The sequence below is a fragment of the Acanthamoeba castellanii genome (assembly GCF_000313135.1).
Source record: "Acanthamoeba castellanii str. Neff unplaced genomic scaffold scf7180000084605, whole genome shotgun sequence".
Taxonomy (NCBI): domain Eukaryota; phylum Discosea; order Longamoebia; family Acanthamoebidae; genus Acanthamoeba; species Acanthamoeba castellanii.
The window spans coordinates 13,493-31,042 of record NW_004457722.1 but is presented as its reverse complement, the minus strand read 5'-3'; the positions used below and the strand labels follow the sequence as shown (position 1 = coordinate 31,042).

General features: G+C 59.6%; 5 protein-coding genes across 5 annotated transcripts; 3 read left to right on the top strand and 2 right to left on the bottom strand.

Annotated features, from left to right (window-relative positions):
* Nucleotides 1–647: 647 nt before the first annotated feature.
* ACA1_074110 (peptidase) lies at nt 648–5,798 on the top strand (the record flags this gene model as incomplete). The annotated part of the gene is made up of 24 exons (XM_004358000.1): nt 648–725; nt 891–923; nt 998–1,073; nt 1,182–1,315; nt 1,498–1,561; nt 1,659–1,718; nt 1,801–1,895; nt 1,977–2,081; nt 2,196–2,264; nt 2,359–2,617; nt 2,703–2,833; nt 2,937–3,082; nt 3,195–3,300; nt 3,387–3,479; nt 3,562–3,656; nt 3,725–3,803; nt 3,908–3,988; nt 4,070–4,180; nt 4,286–4,406; nt 4,487–4,752; nt 4,861–4,960; nt 5,055–5,182; nt 5,305–5,549; nt 5,645–5,798. 24 exons carry the CDS (start codon nt 648–650, stop codon nt 5,796–5,798), a joined length of 2,829 nt encoding a protein of 942 aa, XP_004358057.1.
* Nucleotides 5,799–5,922: 124 nt separating this feature from the next.
* ACA1_074100 (fungal Zn(2)-Cys(6) binuclear cluster domain containing protein) lies at nt 5,923–8,465 on the bottom strand (the record flags this gene model as incomplete). Its single annotated transcript, XM_004357999.1, has 7 exons — nt 5,923–6,323; nt 6,430–6,526; nt 6,638–6,752; nt 6,869–6,954; nt 7,050–7,164; nt 7,242–8,249; nt 8,332–8,465. The coding sequence occupies 7 exons, from the start codon at nt 8,463–8,465 to the stop codon at nt 5,923–5,925; spliced, it is 1,956 nt and encodes a 651-aa protein (XP_004358056.1).
* Nucleotides 8,466–8,769: 304 nt separating this feature from the next.
* ACA1_074090 (AT hook motif domain containing protein) lies at nt 8,770–10,028 on the bottom strand (the record flags this gene model as incomplete). Its single annotated transcript, XM_004357998.1, has 3 exons — nt 8,770–9,485; nt 9,672–9,782; nt 9,938–10,028. The coding sequence occupies 3 exons, from the start codon at nt 10,026–10,028 to the stop codon at nt 8,770–8,772; spliced, it is 918 nt and encodes a 305-aa protein (XP_004358055.1).
* Nucleotides 10,029–10,984: 956 nt separating this feature from the next.
* ACA1_074080 (uncharacterized protein) lies at nt 10,985–13,775 on the top strand (the record flags this gene model as incomplete). Its single annotated transcript, XM_004357997.1, has 8 exons — nt 10,985–11,050; nt 11,074–11,182; nt 11,291–12,244; nt 12,389–12,467; nt 12,554–12,665; nt 12,744–12,829; nt 12,934–13,048; nt 13,125–13,775. The coding sequence occupies 8 exons, from the start codon at nt 10,985–10,987 to the stop codon at nt 13,773–13,775; spliced, it is 2,172 nt and encodes a 723-aa protein (XP_004358054.1).
* A 713-nt stretch (nt 13,776–14,488) lies between these two features.
* On the top strand, nt 14,489–17,410 carry ACA1_074070 (uncharacterized protein; the record flags this gene model as incomplete). The annotated part of the gene is made up of 7 exons (XM_004357996.1): nt 14,489–14,574; nt 14,813–15,123; nt 15,231–15,739; nt 15,776–16,065; nt 16,135–16,246; nt 16,324–16,524; nt 16,586–17,410. 7 exons carry the CDS (start codon nt 14,489–14,491, stop codon nt 17,408–17,410), a joined length of 2,334 nt encoding a protein of 777 aa, XP_004358053.1.
* Between the last annotated feature and the right edge of the window lie 140 nt (nt 17,411–17,550).

Sequence of the window (17,550 nt, the reverse complement as noted above, 5' to 3'; positions counted from 1 at the left end):
GTGGCACTTGGCCCCACAGATGATGAGTGCAAACTGTGTGCAACTGGCATTGTCCCCAGCATTGTGCACTACTCAGGCAATGACACTTCATAAAACCAATGGATGCATAACAGAGAACATGACATGGCAATTTGGTCTCCTCCAAATACACCTGCTGTGACCTCCTTCACCTTCAGCCCAACCTACATCACATAATCCCTTTTGTTCTTAGAAAGAGAAACTGGGGAGAGCCACATTCAGGATGGTGTACCATGCTGTATGCACTGAAATTTGTGTTGTGTGCTTGCCCAGACCTCCTGAGGGCGCAGTTTGGCGAACAAGAAAAATGCGCACAAATGTTGCACGTTGCAGGAGGGCTACAAAGAGCAACGAAGGAAAAGATTCTTTACCCTCGTGCTACAGTTTGTGTAGGACGTGCATCAACTTGCTTCTCCCTTCTCCGGTCAACCATTGGTTGCCGCACCCTCACCTTGACCCTCCTCCTTCTCCTTTTCTTAATCTCCATCACTTCATCCCATCAATTCCCACTACTCGCTGAACCTCACTCCATCCATCAACTGCAAGCGGCTTGTTGTGCTTCATTCCATTGTGCTCAGCAGCCCGCCTGCCCTTTTCAATTCGTGCCAATTATTAATCCAGCTCTGAAGATGGAGTACTACACGCCCATCAAGTCGGAAAGCGACGACAGGCACTACCGCGGTATCATCCTGCCCAATAAGCTCCAGGTCCGCTCCCCTCCCCGACAACCCAACGCGCGCGGTGGTGAGTGTCTTGCAAGACCTCCACCACATCTATGTGCCCGAAATATGCCCTGTGTTATGGTGATACAGCGCGCACGGAGTGTGCTCTAACCACCATCATCACTCCCGTGCTCGTTTCGTGCTCGCCAGGTGCTGCTCGTGTCTGATCCGACCACGGATAAGGTAAGGCTCACTCTTTAACACTGTTCACTGTGTGGTGTCCACACGCACACGCTCACAACGAGGTTGTGCTCTAGGCGGCAGCGGGAATGGACGTGCTGGTGGGCCATTTCCAAGACCCCGAGGAGTTCCCCGGTCTTGCCCACTTTTGTGGTACGGTGTCCGCCCTTCACTCCACCGCACTGCGTGCACTCTACAGAGTGAGCTGCATCTGCCACCTACTGCTCTGTGGCTGAGGCTGATGGTTGGCCACTCCACCAGAGCACATGCTGTTCTTGGGCACGGCCAAGCACCCCGATGAGAACGCCTATTCGAGTTTTCTTTCGTCTCACGGCGGCTCGTCCAACGCCTACACGTCGACCGAGGTATCCACAGTCATATCCCAGATCCTGAACGTTCTTTGACTGACCAGCTCTCTCTTGAACTGTTGTAATGCGACAGACCACCAATTATTTCTTCGACGTGGCTCACCCCTATCTGGAGGAGGCACTCGACATGTAAGACCTCCACCACACTGCTCCTCCAAGACACGAACAGCTAACCTTGTGACACGGCGTCCTCCTCTAGGTTTGCGCAGTTCTTCATTGCTCCTTTGTTCACAGAGAGCGCCACGGAGAGAGAGCTCAACGCAGTTGAATCTGGTACGGAATGCCGCAACTCACGCGGCTATGCGTGCACTTCACCGTGTTCACCTTGCCGTGTTTTGTCTTCCTCTTCCTCTTCTTCTCCTTCAAACAGAGAACGCCAAGAACCTGCAATCGGATGAATGGCGTCTGTACCAGCTGCTCAAGTCAACAGGTATTGTGCCACTCCAGACCGGCGCGCCAACCCGGGTCATAATGAGGTCATCACTAATGCAAGGAGTGCTCGTTCTTGGCAGCCAACCCGGCACACCCGTTCCACAAGTTTGGCACCGGTAACCTTGCCACGCTGTTCGAGAGGCCCAAGGCGAACAACTTGGACATCAGGCACGTGGTGCATCTGCGCTGGCCGCCTTCTTCTCGCCCCCACGACCCACGCTTCACTTCTAACACCCTCACGCACGCACACATGCAGGAAAGCGCTTCTCGAGTTCCACAGCAAGTACTACTCATCCAACGTGATGAAGCTCGTGGTCCTCGGCAGAGGCAGGCTCCCCTCCCGAGCGTTGCATACCACTCAGTTGCCACGCTCCAACCGCTGGCTGATCGTTGTGTGTGTGTGTGTGGTGTTGCCCTGTGCGTATCAGAGCCTCTGGACGTGCTGGAACAGTGGGTGGTGTCCCGTTTTACCCAGGTCAAGGATACCGGCAGGGCCTATGATCTCACCAACCGGGAAGTTATTCCTTTCCGTCAGCAGGAGCTGGTACGCTTTCCTGGAAGTCACCAACTTGCCGCACCACGTCGCGCGCATGAACCAGGCTGACATTGTGTGTCATCGGCACATTGCATTCAATCAGGGCCAACTGTTCAAGATCGTGCCGGTCAAGGACCTGCGCAACTTGGGCATCATATTCCCGTTTCCCGCGACTGACGAGCACTATCTCAAGAAGCCCACGCACTACCTCTCCCACCTCATCGGGCACGAGTCGCAGGGATCCCTGCTCTCCCTCCTCAAGAAGAGGGGTCTCGCCAACGAGCTTTCCGCCGGCTCCTCCCGCAGCGCCGCCGATTTTGAGCTCTTCAAGATCTCCATCAAGCTCACGGACCAGGCCGCAGGTGGGTCCTCCACCGCTTCTCTGTTAACCTCACACCATTTCGCCCTTCTCACACTCATTCATTCATTATTTATTTCCGCTTGTAGGTCGCTACGAGGAGGTGGTGCAGCTCCTGTTCGAGTACATCCAAATGCTCAAGGACGCCAAGATGCAGGAGTGGATCTTCAGAGAGATTCAGCAGGTCGACGCGACGGACTTCCGTTTCAAGGAGAAGGACGTACGCTCTCCTCGCCTCCCCGCACGCCACCGTTACGCACCACACGATCAGCGGTTGACATTTTTCCTTTTCTTTGCTTTTCTTTTCTGCTTGTTCCACACAGGAACCGTTTACCTATGTGAGCAGGCTGGGCGAGCAGATGCAGCTCTACCCGCCCCATCACGCCATTGCCGGCCCTTACCTCCTGGAGCAATATGATCCCGAGCTCATTAGCAGCTTGTTGAACCTCCTCAACCCGTCGAACATGCGGTACGTGTCTCTGTGCGTGTGCGTGTGCGTGTGCGTGCGCCTGCGCCTGCGCCGCCGCTGGAACCAAGTGCACTCATCGCACACATCCTGGAATGTTTTAATGGCCCAACAGAATCCACCTGGTCTCCAAGGATTTCGCTGGCGTGGCGAACGAGAAGGAGGAGTGGTACGGAACCGAATTCTCCAGGGAGCCCCTCGCGCCCGAGCTCCTCTCCAAGGTGCGTCTCGTCTCAGCTTCGCTAAATTGGCGCTGGGTCTCGTGCGGCGCTAACCTCTCGCCCCTCTCCTCGTGTGGCCTTTGCAGTGGACCCAGGTGCAGCCCTGCCCCGACTTGCATCTCCCGCCCGTGAACGAGTTCGTCCCAACCGACTTTGACTTGAAGCCGCGAGAGGCCGAGGTTCGTCAGCCTCACCCATTGGGCCTCTTTGCCGCGATCCACATGCTGACCTTCTATGAAAATATCAACGTTCTTCGGGCAGGCGCCCACGGTCCCGGTCAAGCTGATCGGCAATGACATGATGGAGCTGTGGTTCAAGCAGGACGACCGCTTCAACGTGCCCAAGATGGAGTGCAGGTAAGTTGTTTCTGGTTTTATTTTTATCTGTTGCTTTCATTTAATTAAATTTCTTATTTCGCTTGCAGGCTGGCGGTGGTTTCGCCCGTGGCCTACGATTCGCCGGCGCATTCGGTCATGAGCTACCTCTTTGTCGAGCTTCTCGAGGTACTTACCCCCTTATTGCGGCTCCCACCTCGCGTGTTTCGTTCTCAAAGCGTGTGCGAGGCCTGACATATGATCACGCCCACACGATGATCGATCCGCACCAGGACGCGCTCAATGAGTACTCGTATCTGGCGCAAATCGCTGGGCTCAAGTTTGCGCTGGCCTCCACGACCAGGGGACTCACGGTACGCTGTGCGCACTCTTCTCGCCGTAGACTCCCTTCCCCCCCAAGCAAACAAACTCCTGAATCGCGAGGTATGGTGCAGCTGCGTGTGAACGGCTACAACCAGAAGCTGCCGCTCCTCGCGGAAAAGATCGTCGACAAGATGCGCACCCTGGAGATCAGGCAGGACCGCTTCGATATCTTCAAGGAGAAGGTAGGCAGCCATCACGCCTCCACCAGATGGTGGTGGTTCACTCCCCGATCATCGCCACACGACTCACACATACTCATCATACACACATTCCTGGGGCATCGGCAGCTGGGGCGTGAGTACCGCAACTACATCATGAATCAGCCGTGGGATCACTCGAGGCACGAGCTGGAGATGCTTCTGCTGGCCCAAAACTGGGACTTCCCCGAAAAGATCCGGGCCCTCGAGCGTATGTGTTGCCCCACCATCCACCACCACCACCCCTCCCCCTGGGCGGGCCTGACAACATTGGTGTCGCGACCGCTACAGAGGTCACCAGGGACGACATGCAGGCCTTCTGCGGTCTGGTGATGCGGGAGGCCTACCTGGAGTTCCTCATCGCCGGCAACGTGCGAAAGGAGGAGGCCGTCCAGCTGGCCGAGGGCCTGGCCAAGGCCACCGGCGCGCTGCCGCTCTCGGCCTCGCGCATCCCCGAGCGCAGGGTGGTGCGCCTGGAGGACGGCAAGTCGTACGTGCTCGAGAAGGCCGAGTATAACCCCGAAAATGTCAACTCTGCCATTTACCAGTACTACCAGGTGCGTCATCAACCAGCTGGGTGGGAGGGGGAGGCGCCAAAGCCGCATCGGTCGCGCGCTGACGCTGATGCTCTGGTCTTGTCTTGTCTTATCTCTTGCTGCGTCCAGATTGGACTGGAGGAGCTGCACCGCGCGACCTATCTCGAGATGCTCTCCCAGATCGCCCGCGAGCCCGCCTTCGACACTCTGCGCACGAAACAGCAGCTCGGTATGAGTGCCTTCTCGCACCCACCACTGATCGCGCTGGCTCACTGACTGTGTGACTGACGCCTTTTGGTGGTTGGCGATCACCATGGGTGTAGGCTACATCGTGTGGTCCGGCGTGAGGAACGTGTACGGTGTGATGGGCTTCCGTGTCATCATCCAGTCCTCCGTCAAGGACCCGGCCTACATGGACGACAGGATCGAGGAGTTCCTGGTCCAGCTGAGGGTGCGCACACGCCACACACACACACACACACATACACACACACCACACACACACGCACACCGCACACACGCACACCGCACATACACAAGTATTCTCACTTACGGTGTGATGGGTGGTCACAGACTCTCATTGAAACGATGCCGGAGGAGGACTGGACCAACAACTTGAACGCGGTCATCTCGAAGATGGAGGAGAAGGACAAGACCCTGGGCCAGGAGACGCGGAGATTCTGGAACGAGATCACGACCCACGCGTACATCTTCGACCGCGCCGAGCTCACCATGAACATCCTCAAGGAGGACGTCACCCGCGCCAAGCTTCTCGCCTTCTTCGACGAAAAGCTGCGCGTTGGCGGTCGCATGCGAAGGTACCGTGCCACACATCACACACACACGCGCGTGTGCGTGTGCGGTGGTCACCAAGTCTAATGTGTGTGCGGTGACAATGCGTGTGCGAGAGCAGCAAGCTGAGCGTGCACATCTACGGCAAGGCGTTCCCGGTGCCCGTGGGACCCCACGAGTCGACCGCGTCCGATCCGTCGGTGGTGCGGCTGGGCAAGGACGTCGACTACGCGCGCTTCAGGAAGAGCCACTGCCTCTACCCCGAAAACACCTGAAACCGCCCCCGCCCCCCACGCTCCTCGCATTGCGTGATTGATGGTGAACGTTCTTCGAGTTCAAACAGATCCTCCTCATATTATCAACGACTATGTACAGAGGTGGCGGTGCTAGGCGTGGGCGTCAGTAGAAGGAGGAGAAGGTGGAGTAGGGGGAGGCCGGGAACCCTAAGGGCGACGGCGAGGGTCCGCCCATGCTGGCCAGCAGATCGCCGATGCTGTCCTCTTCTTCTTCGAACGGCTCCTGCTGCGCCTGTGCGCCCGGCGATGGGCCGTCGCCCGACGAGGGCGTAGTGGTGGTCGGTGTCTCGGTCGGGCCGTAGGCAAAGTACGGGGCGCCGTGCTGGGCCGCGTCGTACGCGCCATTTCCTCCAAAGTCGCCACCCCACCTGTCGGCATCTGTGGTCGGTTGCTGTTGGCCGCAGAAGTTCGGTCCTGTTGGTGCGCTTCGAGCGGGGAGGCCGTGGCGGAAGGCGGCCATGGACTCCTGTTCGAGCACCTGCGCCTGCTGCTCCCATTGAAGCTCTGCACAAACGCGTGCATGCGCAGCACACATAGTGAGCGCGCCTGAATTGGGCACTTACGAGGCGTACCGCACGCCAGAGCGAGAGCGAGAGGGGAGGAGGCGAACCCGAGCGATAAGAAATGGCGGGCGTCATGAGGTTGGAGGGAGCGAAGGGGACGTTGCTCTCGTCCAGGCCATCCGTGACCGAGAAAAGCCACCGTTGCTGCATCATCGATCGGTGTTGCGTGGTGAGGTCAGGCAGTGCGGCCACAAAGGCGCGTGGAAAGAAGAAGACAAAGAAGAAGATGATGGTGATGATGAAGAGGGCGTATACCCGGCGCATGCCGTTGTAGAAGTACTGTAAGCGGTTGTGCGCGCGAGCCGGCATGCCGTTCCGCTTCATGACCAGCATCGACACCGAGAACACGTCGCCGATCAGCGTACCGGGCCTGCAGGCGCGCGTTGTCGTTAAATCACCACCACCCACCACCCCAGTCTTGTGGTGTAGCCACACAACACACCGCGCAACGGGAGGGAGGGAAGGGGGGGGGTAAGCGATGCGTACGGTGAGAGGAAGCGCTTCGCTACTTCGTCTTTGAAGGCGAAATCCGGCATGGCCAGCTTGGTGATGGGCGAACCCACCAGCTCGTTCTGCGCGTATGCGGGTGGTACACGTGTGCGCAAGGTTGGCAGGGGCTGACAAGACCGACCAGGCGCCGACCATAATAGAGCGCGCGGGTGGGTACCCTGGTGAAGCCCATCAGCGAGCAGAAGGGGTCGTTGATGTAGATGATGATAGGCGCGGTGCCCTCTTCGCCCGGCGAGGTCTGGGATATGCAGCGCAGCACCACGACGGGCTTCCTGGGGGGAAAGCCACCGTTAGCCAAACAATGCGCACACACGCGCACACGCGACACACAACACACGCGCACACGCACTCTGGGTTGTCGCAAACGAAGGGTCGGTCGCAGGTGCCCAGGTTGTACTCGTCGAGGAAGGGGAAGAGCGCGGCGATCTGCTGTCGCGGGGGCACCACGGCCAGGCCCGGCAGCAGCGTGAACGACGGCGCCGCGTAGCCGCCGGCGGTGCCATCGCTGAGCTGTAGCGCGCGGCGCACAGCAGCCGTGCAGTCCAGCACCGGCACCGACGGGGAGAGCAGCGCCGCGTCGTAGTCCTCGAGTGGCGATGAAGAAGACGATGAAGAAGAAGAGGAGGAGGTGGTAGCCGACTGCGACGCGACGGCGGCGGCGACCAGCGACGGGATGGCGGCGACCTTGGACGAGAGGTCGCGCAGCAGGTCCTCGATGCCGTCCTGGCGCCGCTTGGTCTCGCGCACCTCCCTCTTCAGGTCCTTCATGTGGTCCACCAGCAGGCACAGCAGGCTCCCCGACAGGCCCTCGACCCTGCCACCGCCGACGCCGACGCCGCTGCTGTTGGCGGCGGCGGTGTCCCTCCTCGCTGTGGTCGGCCGGTGGTGTCGGCCGGTGCGCGTGGTGTCGGCCGGCGCTTCAGCGACGCCCTGATGATCGCCGGCGTGTCGCCCGTCGGCGGGCGGAGCGGTCGTCGCGTGCCTGGGCCGGGCCTCGACGTCTGGGCCTGCGGCAGCTGCCGACTGCCAGCCACTGCCGTTGCCGAAGAAATGCGGGAGGAGCGGCGTCGGTGACGTCGACGTGGAGGTGGTCGTGGCCACGCCGACGAGGAACCCGTCGCTGCCAGACTGCGTGGGCAACAGCGGGGGCAGAAGCTCTGTGCCGCCGCTGGTTCGCGCCTTTTTGTGGGGTGGAAGAGGTTGGGCACCATGGTGCTCTCGCTGTTGATGCTGGTGGTGTTGGTGTTGGTGCTGTTGCCTGAGTTGTTGTTCAATCTTCTTTGGCCGCCCTCGCTTCTTCTTCTCGGGGTCGTAGCAGGCCTTCCCGAGCGATGCGCATCGCTTGCACGGCCTTTCCCTTCCATTTCAACCATCAAACATGAGACTCAGATTTGAATGAGGAAATAACAGCTTCTTGAAATGAGGTGGTGGTGGCGTACTTGCTGCAGGCGGTGTGGGCTTCGCGACAGGCAAAGCAGGCGAGAGCAGGAGGCGAGAATCCACCCAACTCCAACGACATTATCGATTCCACGCCCGCAGCGTGGGTGCCCACCTCGGTGGCCGCACCCGACATCTCCCAACAACCACAAGAACAAGACAGCACGCCGAATAAGGCCCACGCTGAACCGGATGATGGTGGGTGATGGTTGCGTGACGAGAACTGCCGGGCTTTTTCGGGTCCTTTCCTTTCTTGCCCAGATCACCGCCTGGCAAATTGGTGGTACTCTTCAACTTCTTCACCGACCACGCCCAATAAGCTGACGAAGCCACCTCGCGAGGCTCGTGGAAGAAGGAAGCCATGGAGTTTGGCGGGAAGGGTGTGTGTGCATTATGTGGTGTGTGTGCATTATGTGTAACAGAAGCGTGTTCGACGCGCGTCAGTGCTTGAGCGCCAAGTGCTCCTGCAGCTTGGCGCGCAGCTCCTCCTTCTCCCGCTTCAGGAGGGCGTTCTCGCTCTTGATCTCGGTCATCTCCTTCCTCAGCTGTTCGTTCGTTTCTCGGATCTCCTTGATCGAGTCGAGGATGTGCATCAGGTTGGCCTCCGTGAACCCACCGTTGGGATGCGCAGCCGCCGCCGCTGATGCCGATGCTGAGGAGGACGTGGGCGGGGTCGTGGATGGCGTGGTGGATTGCGGCGGTGACGCAGTCGGAGTGGTGGTCGGTAATGGCGCTGCTGCTGCTGCGGGAGCGGCGGTCGTTCGGGGAAGCGAAGCCGCGGCCAAGGCCTGCTGCACCTGCTGCGGCTGCGGTGGTGGAGAGGTTGAGGTTCCGAGTGGAGTGATGCCGGCAGCGTTCTGGAAGAGGGAGATGATGAAGGAGGGGTAGAGGAAAGGAGCGGCGGGAGCGGCGGAAAGAGGAGGGAGCGGCGGAAGAGCGGTCGAAGAGAGGGTGGAGGGGAAGTCGGGCTGCTGCCCGAGTCGAAGAAGGGAAGAGGGTGGAGGGAGACGAGGGATCTCGGATGGAGCTGCAGCGCTCGGTGGCGGCGAGTGGTGACCGATCGCAGAATCGTTCGGCGAGGTGGTGCCCGGCGTGGTTGTGGCAGCCGCAGTCGGCCGAGGCAGTACGGCAGGCAGCGCGTGCTTCGGTTCCGAGCCTAGAAACGAAACAACTGACGCGTCAGAAACATCATCAACCTCACCCTCTCCCGGCCAATAGTGTTGAGATAGGAAAACCAATATAATTTCCAAAAAGCGTTCACGTGCGAGACACGACGAAGCTCCCACAAATCAAACAAATCAAAAGCAGTTATCGGGAGGAGAGAAATTGAAGGGGGGAGTACCTGTGCGGGCTCGTTTGGAGCAAGGGGAGGGGTCTTCGTCCGTTTTAGAGCCTTTGGGGGTTCCTGGCGCAGCGCTCTTTCTGGGCCGCCCCCTCTTCTTCACATTTGCATCTTGGCATACCTCCCCCTTTCCCAGAAGATTGCATCGATGGCATGGCCTAGCACTACCAGATAAATTCACGTCGGCAGATGATGGAAAATCGTTAATCTAAGGCCGCTCCAAATACGAATTGCTATTGTGAGAGATTATGAAGAAGGGAAGGTACTTCTCGCAAGCAACGTGCGCCACCCGACAGGAGTTGCATGCGGGTCGCTTGTAGGGACGATTAGGGCCTCCAGCCGATGCTGCCGGCCCATCTCCAGCTGGAGGCTGCTCTGTTTGCATTATGACCGACGTCGTTTTCTCGCACTTTTGTCGTAACAATCCTTCCTTGCTTTTCTTCTTCCCGACTGATGCGCCTTCTTTTCTTCCCCAATCCGTGCCTAGATGTGGTTTCTTCCACTGATTGTTCTTGCCAGGGGGCACCTAAGGTGTGTTTTGTTCTTTCAGCTGGAGATGGTGAAAAAGTGTGGTCTGGGGGCTATCTCTCTGTGTCAGCGGCGGGAAAGGGCGGAATAATGCGGTTGGCGGACGCTGCAGATGTAATCGCGCGAGAATCGTACGAACGCATCCGCGCAATCTTCCGCCCAGGGGTCGACAACAATTAGATATCAATCCTCCGAGTACTCCGCGGCGGAAACTTTCCCAGGCGAGGCGAGGCGCAGTCGGTTCGCCCAAAACGCCCGGATGAAGGCCGAGAAGAGGGAGACAAAGGAGAAGCTTTCTCAACAGTCCTCCGCCACACGAACAGTGACCACCGCTCGTCGCCTTGGGTGCGGGCGCAGAATAGGCAAAGCAGTTTTCGGGCGGGTGGAACAATTTCAGGCAGCAGTCTGCTTTTTTCCCGGCAGCGCAAGAGAAAAGCGGACTAAAATCCCGGTTTCGATTTTTCCCTCCGCCAATCCGGGAGAAGCGGCACGGACGGTTTCCTCGCCGCAGGCCAACGCGTTGTGCTCTCTCAACCCCAACTGTTGTCAGTCGTGGCCGAGAGTGCTTGCACCCGTTTGCGTGGCAAATCGCACAATACACGTCGTAGCATCGCGATGAACAAATCTCGTGGCGCGTGTGGGCCGTGTCGGATCGCCCATACAGCTTGTGATGGGTATGAAATCGTTGCCATCATCACCTTCTTCAATTTCGATTCATCATCTTGCCGCAATTGCGCCATGCTGCGGAACTGGGTCCATAATCACAATCGCCACAATCTGATGTGATGCGATTTCGGTGGGGACCCTCGTATAACGCCCAATCACCGACAGACAACGCCCTTGCCGGCGTTGTACGACGTTGGGCAAAGATGAGGACTGCGTGGACATCGAGCGCAAGCGGCCCGGTCGGCCCAAGGGCGGCAAGTCAAAGTCGCTCGAGAACGGGCTAACCACCATCAGCATCAAGAAGGCTCGGCTGGACGGTACTCACTCGCCGCCCGCTCCCTTCGTTCTTCGTTCTCTGCTCGTGCCCGTTGCCAACTTTGGCACTTACGCTCACTCTCTTTCTTGTTCTTTTTCTTCTTCTTCAGGGCCGGCGTCGGTGTCAGGAGCGGCTCCCACCGACAGCGCGCCAGGAACTGGATCAGGCACGACAGCTGGTCCCACTTCAACATCATCATCATCATCAACAGCAGCAACAGCGACAAAGCAGGAGCCTGCCGCTACTGCTACTCAGCCGCATCAACCACCAGCTGCACACACCGCGCAGTCGCCTGCGCAGCCGACGCTTCGACCACTTCGGCAGACGTCCGTCCCGCCGGCGCGCTTCCCCAACCTCGCCTCCGCCTTCACCCCGCTCGCCAAGGTGGCCATCTCCCTGCCGCCGCTCTCCTCCTCCGACCACCCGCTGCCGCTGCCGATGCCCAAGTTCCCCCTCCCGCCGTTCAACAGCACATTCGCCTCTTCCGCCTCCGCCGCCTCTTCTTCCTCCACCACCTCGTCGCCATCACCATCCGGCACCGGCGCTCAGCCTCGGCAGACCCCGCTGGCAACTGCAGCCACCGCTCGTCCGTTCCTTCCCAACTTCCCTCCGCCCCTGCGGTTACCGCTGGCCACGAGCGCCGGCGCGACGCCCATGGGCGAGGCCGGCAAGCTCTCGCGAGGCCTGAAGGACGTCGAGGCGCCGATGCTTGGCAAGGGGGCAGCGGCGGCGGCGGACCACCTGGGCAAGGCCAACTCGAATCCCTACCTCGAGTCGCTGCTCTCGTTCCTGGTCGAGGAGGTCAAGGACCTGAAGCAGACCAACACCAGCATGAAGGACGAGTTCCGACGGACGGTGAAGAAGCTCAAGAACGACATCGGCCAGCTGCAGGAGACACAGCATCGCATGGACAAGGAGCGACGAGAGCTCGAGGACCGATTAGCCGCCCTCTCCTCAGGCACGACGCCGTACAGCCAGCCGGCGCCCAAACAGCCCTCCTTCTCCTCGCCTCGGTCTCCCTGCGCCACGTCATCTCCCTCCAACTCCTTTGCTTCTTCGTCTGGTTCCACTTCTTCGCCGTCTCTATCTTCTTCGTCATCCTCATCCTCATCCTCATCCTCATTATCCTCGTCATCATCGACTACGACTACAACGTCTTTCACGGGCGTTCCGCCTCTACCGCCTTCGCTCGCCACCTCCCGCGTAGAGATCCTTTCCAGCTTCCCCTTCCTTTCCTCCTATAACCTGGCATCGAGCGACGTTCCCTTTGTTGTGACCGACCTCAAGTACGACACACACACACACCGCACGCACGCACGCACGCACGCACGATAGTCCACGGCCACTGACCTTTGCGGTGCCACGACTTCAGCAAACCGTTTTTGGCCGTGCGGACGATGGACTCGGCTGTGGGCGAGGAGAGCAACCCGCCCATGGTCATCGCCGCCAACCCGCCGTTCTGCCAGCTCATCAACTACTCCTTAGTACGTGGCAGCTGGCCTGAATTATCGCCTTTCGCCCATGCAGCTGAGCTGACACTTCATTGTCGTTGGTGTTTCCAGCACGAGCTGCTCGGATGTCCGCTGTCGAAGATCATCGTGCCCGACGAGAAGATCAAGAAGCAGTTCCTCCCCGTCCTGTACAACAGGTGCACTGCTCACCAAGCGCCTATTCTATTATGATATATTTTTGATACAATGGCTCGGCCCGACAATTAACGCATTTCTGCGGTCAACGCGACGCACACTCCAGGACCAGCTCCCTGATCAGCGACATTGTCCCTCTCTCGCCTCTATGCGTACCCAAGGATGGAAAGATGATCAGACTCTCTTCACGCATCCAACTCTTCTTCTCCGAAAACGGAGTGGTACGCCCGACCCGCTCCCTCTCGGCGATGACTTGCACGTACTGACTCTCTCTCCCCCCCTTCCCCTTCCCCAAAGATACGATGGACGGTGACGGTCATCGAGGGGATCGAAGAGGCGCCCGCCTCGGCCGAAGCGCCCATGACCTGGCTGCCCGGGCTGCCCAAGTGGTGGTCCGCCTACTCCAACATGGCGAGCAGCGGCCCTCTGCCGCTGGCCACGCTGCGCGCCTCCCTGCCGCCCAACAACCGATTGGCTCCGAGCCAGCAGCAGCCCGGCGCCCCGGTCGCCACGACCTCCACGACGACCAACGGCGGCGACGCGCACAGCAAGGACCCCGCGGCGGCGGTCAGGGCGGGTGGCGCCCAGGTGACAGGCAAGCGCAAGCTGGGCGATCGATCGTACGACCTGGGCGAGCTGCTCTCCAACTTCGCGGCGCCGATCCCCTCGCCGCCCGTGGGCACCGGCGACTTCGCGTGGCTCCTCAAGGACGGCGTCGGCGGCGGCCTCGTCTACGCGGGGAGCTCTGGCGGCCAGCGAGGAGGACCGCTCGACGCACAACAACAACAGCCTTGGCTCCCGGACTTTGGCAAGAAGGCGCTCTCTTCGTCGTCTTCGCCGGGCGGCCTCGAGCAGCACCGCCCGTCAGCCGCGGCACCACCGGGAGCGCGGGGCGGTGCTGGTGGTGCGGGCGGTCTGCCCCGACTGGGCACCCTCAAGCCCTGGTAGCCGTCCCAGAAGGCCCAACTTCCATGGACCGATTTACCCCCAATGGGGTAATGCCATCTCCAGGCTCTCGGCGAAATAGCTGACTATCCAGATGATTGGATCCTGCGCACTATTCTGCCATTGGCCAGCAACTTTTTCTTTTTTTGCGATTGGTCCAAAATTCGCTATTTGCCTGACTTTTCTCCCGGTCCCTTTTGCTTCCTCGAATTTTCTGAATTATGCTCAAAATACCCGGAGCCAGACGCCACGTTGAAGACACCGCGGGGTCTGTCAGACAAGGCTTCTCTCGAGAGGAGAGGAACCACACACCCGAAGAGGGGAGAGTGTGTGTGCAGACACCTGCCCGCTAAAAACGGCGCTAAGCGGCGGCGAAGGAGCCACCGCCATGTTGAACCAGGAGGTACCTCACGAACGCCTCATGACCCGAGCTTCTTTGCGCGACAACGACTAGAGAAAAACAAATAATTATAAATAACAGATAAATAATTATAATTTGAAAAGACCGTGGAGAGTCACAGTTGCGCAAGGCAACCAAGCTTTTCCATCCTTTTTGTGGCCTCCATTGCACTTCTAGGCTCCCTTTTCTTTCTCTTCTTCTCCTCTCCGGCTTCTGCCCGCCCACCGGTCGTGGCTTCCTCTCCACTCACCCCTCTCGCCCCTCCCATTCCCTTTACTTCCCCGTTCTTCTGTTGTTGCCCGCACTCCCGCGCCCGATGGAGCAGGCCACTGCCAACAACAGCAAGCAACAGATAGGTCGCGCCTGCAACCTCTGCCGGCTCTCACACACCGCGTGCGAAAGGTTTGCCCCCCCCCCGCACACCAAGCACCAGCGAAGCAACATGTCAGCCACCACGCACAAAACCTATGATCACACGGTGTTGCTGTGTACAATCTCCGGTTGTCGCTCATTTTCTAGCACATGAGGCTTCCCGTGAACACCCTCACCCAATCATCACACCCGCTGCCTGGAACGAGAGCTGACTTCTGCGCGGGCCGTGTGCGTTCTTCTCTTCTTTTGCCTGCGTGCGTGTTCCCAGCACACGACCATGTCGACGATGCATCGCCATCGGCAAGGCGCACCTCTGTGCCGACGTCGAGATGCGAAAGCGCGGGCGGCCGCGCAAGTCAAACTCGAACAACAACAACAACGAAAAGAGCAGCGGCAGACACAGAACGAAGAGCACGTCGTCGGCACGAGCACCATTGATGCCTCATGAGGCCGAGGACGCTTCGTCCAACGACGCCGATGTCGGCACGACGCGCAAGACTACGCGACCGGCCACGAACGAATGGCAATCAGCCGCCACAATGCCGTCCGCCAAGCGACCTCGAATCGAACCCGCAGAGGGTGCGTGTATCCTCTGAGGCGCGCCAGGCATCATTGTCAGCACCATGGTTCCCGTTCGGTTGATGTTGATAGCTCATCACGTTGCTCTTGTTGTTGACACAAAACAGGGTTCAAGATACGCATGCCGTCGCTCGCCTTCGACCCGTTCGACCCCTTCCAGGTGTCCGCCGCCACGACCGCCGCTGCTGCTGCCGCCGCGTCGTCGTCAATGGTGTCGGTGTCGCGGACCGCGGCGTCCAACCTCCAACACCACTCCCACTCGGAGCGGATCAGCAACATCTCCTCCTCCTTCTTCGGGCTCGCCGAGTCTTCGCTCGCCACCTCTGTGCCGCACGAGACCTTCTCCTCCTCTTCCTCCTCCTTCTCCTATTCGCTTCACGGCGCCTCCTCCTCCTCCTCGTCCTCCTTGTCTGCGACATCAGCGGCGGCCATGTCCCTCGACATGTCCTCCTCCTCTTCATCGTCGCCACCGTCGTCGCCCTATTCCTCTTCCTCGTCGTCGCCGCTCTCCTCCTTCGATTCGAATCAATCGCTGCTGGGCTCCCTGTCGTCCACGCTACTCCGCCCCGGCGGCGGCGGCGCCAACACGAACACAGCTGAGCGAAAGCGCGAGGACGTGCTGGAGGGAATTTTGTCGCTGGTGCTCGAGGAGCTGCGCGAGGTGAAGCAGCACAACCGCGAGATGCGGAAGCAGCTCAACAAGGTGGTGAAGCGGCAGGACAAGACCGAGCAGCAGCTGCTCCAAGTCGTCTCCTCCTCCTCCCCTTCGCCCTCCAGCCTCTCCTCCTCTTCCTCCACGGCGGCGTCTTCCGGGTCGTCGTCGGCGTCCACCGCAGCGGAGCCCACCTTGACGGCAGCGGCGTTGGCCGAGATTCTCAACCGCATGCCCTTCCTCCTGGACTACTCGGTCTCGCCCTCTACGTTTGTCATCAACGACGCACGGTACCAGCCCCTCCCCCCCTCACACACGTTGCTGCTGGCGTCGCTTACACCCTGTGGCCTCCACAACAGGAAACCGTTCTACGCCCTGCGAGTCATATCGCAGTACATTGGCGAGGACTCATCGCCGCCGATCTTCATTTTTGTAAATAACTCGTTTGCTGAGCTGTCGGGATACGCCTTGGTACCTTACCGCCCACCCGCTCAGACGCGCCGACACGTTTCTATTCTCTGCCTTTGGCTGACTCCTTGCTCCTACAGAACGAGTTGCTGGGGAGGAATGTGAACAAGGTCACGTGTGTGGACGAGCAAGCGAAGAAGGAGATGCTCTCCAAACTCTTCCAGAGCGCCCCGCAAACGATCAGCGAGCCGTTTGCGCTCCAGGTCATGATGCGACGCAAAGATGGTCGGGTGTTCCAATGTACCTGCCGACATCAGGCCTTCTACAACGAACTCGGCTATGTAAGCCCCCCCCCAAACCTCAATCGCTTTCGTTCTTTTGTGTCTCACGCCCATTGCGCAGATTCGGTGGTGCGTGACCGTGGTGGACTCCTACACTGAGCTGAACATCCGAGGCGAGGACTTGTCGCTCGACTGGACGCCTCCCGTCGCGTGGGCTCACGCGCCTTCCACCGCGAACAGGCCGCAGACCAACACGTCGTCTGGACACTTCACGTCGTCGCCAGCCAGCTCCTCCCCCTCCGCCTCCGCCTCCTCGTCTTGCGCCACGCCAGGGACGGGCAGCGACAACTCCAACTTCGTGTCGCCACCGCCACCGCCGCCTCAGTCGCTACCCGCGCCGCCCAGTGCGAATAACTACCCCTCCTTCGCCCACCACCAGCAGCATCAGCATCAGCATCAGCAACAGCAACAGCAACAGCAGCAGCAGCATCAGCAACAGCAGCAGCAGCAGGTCCCGTCGTTCGAGTCTCGCCAATCGCAGAACCAGCAGCAGCACCACAACTCGATGCCTCCCTACCCGCACTCTTCGTCGTCGTCATCGGCGGCGTCGGCGCCTTCGCCCCTGTTCTCCGGCGCTGTCGACGATCGGATCGATCTGCAGGAGCTCCTCCTTCAACTCATCCCGCCCTCGCCCTCTCTTCCCTCCTACAGCGTGCCGACCACTCCTTCTGGCGGCACGGTGTCGTTAACGTCTTCTTCCTCATCGTTGGCCATTTTGACGTCGACGACGTCCAACGCCAACCCGCCGCCACTGCACCACCAACAACCACCGGGGAGCGGCGGCAACGAGTACTCGTGGCTGAAGGAACTCCAGCAGACGCCGCCCGCGCCCTCGCATTCCCAGCAACAGCACACCGGCAACGGCTGGTTCGACACCGACGCCTAAACCACCACCCTTCTCATACCTTGCTCCCCAAGTAAATAGTTCTCTTCTCTCTCAACCTCACGGCCTTGGTCATCACTACCACCGCCCTGCAATGATTTTTAATATTAAAAAAAATGAAGATTTTAAGAAAGAGAACAAAC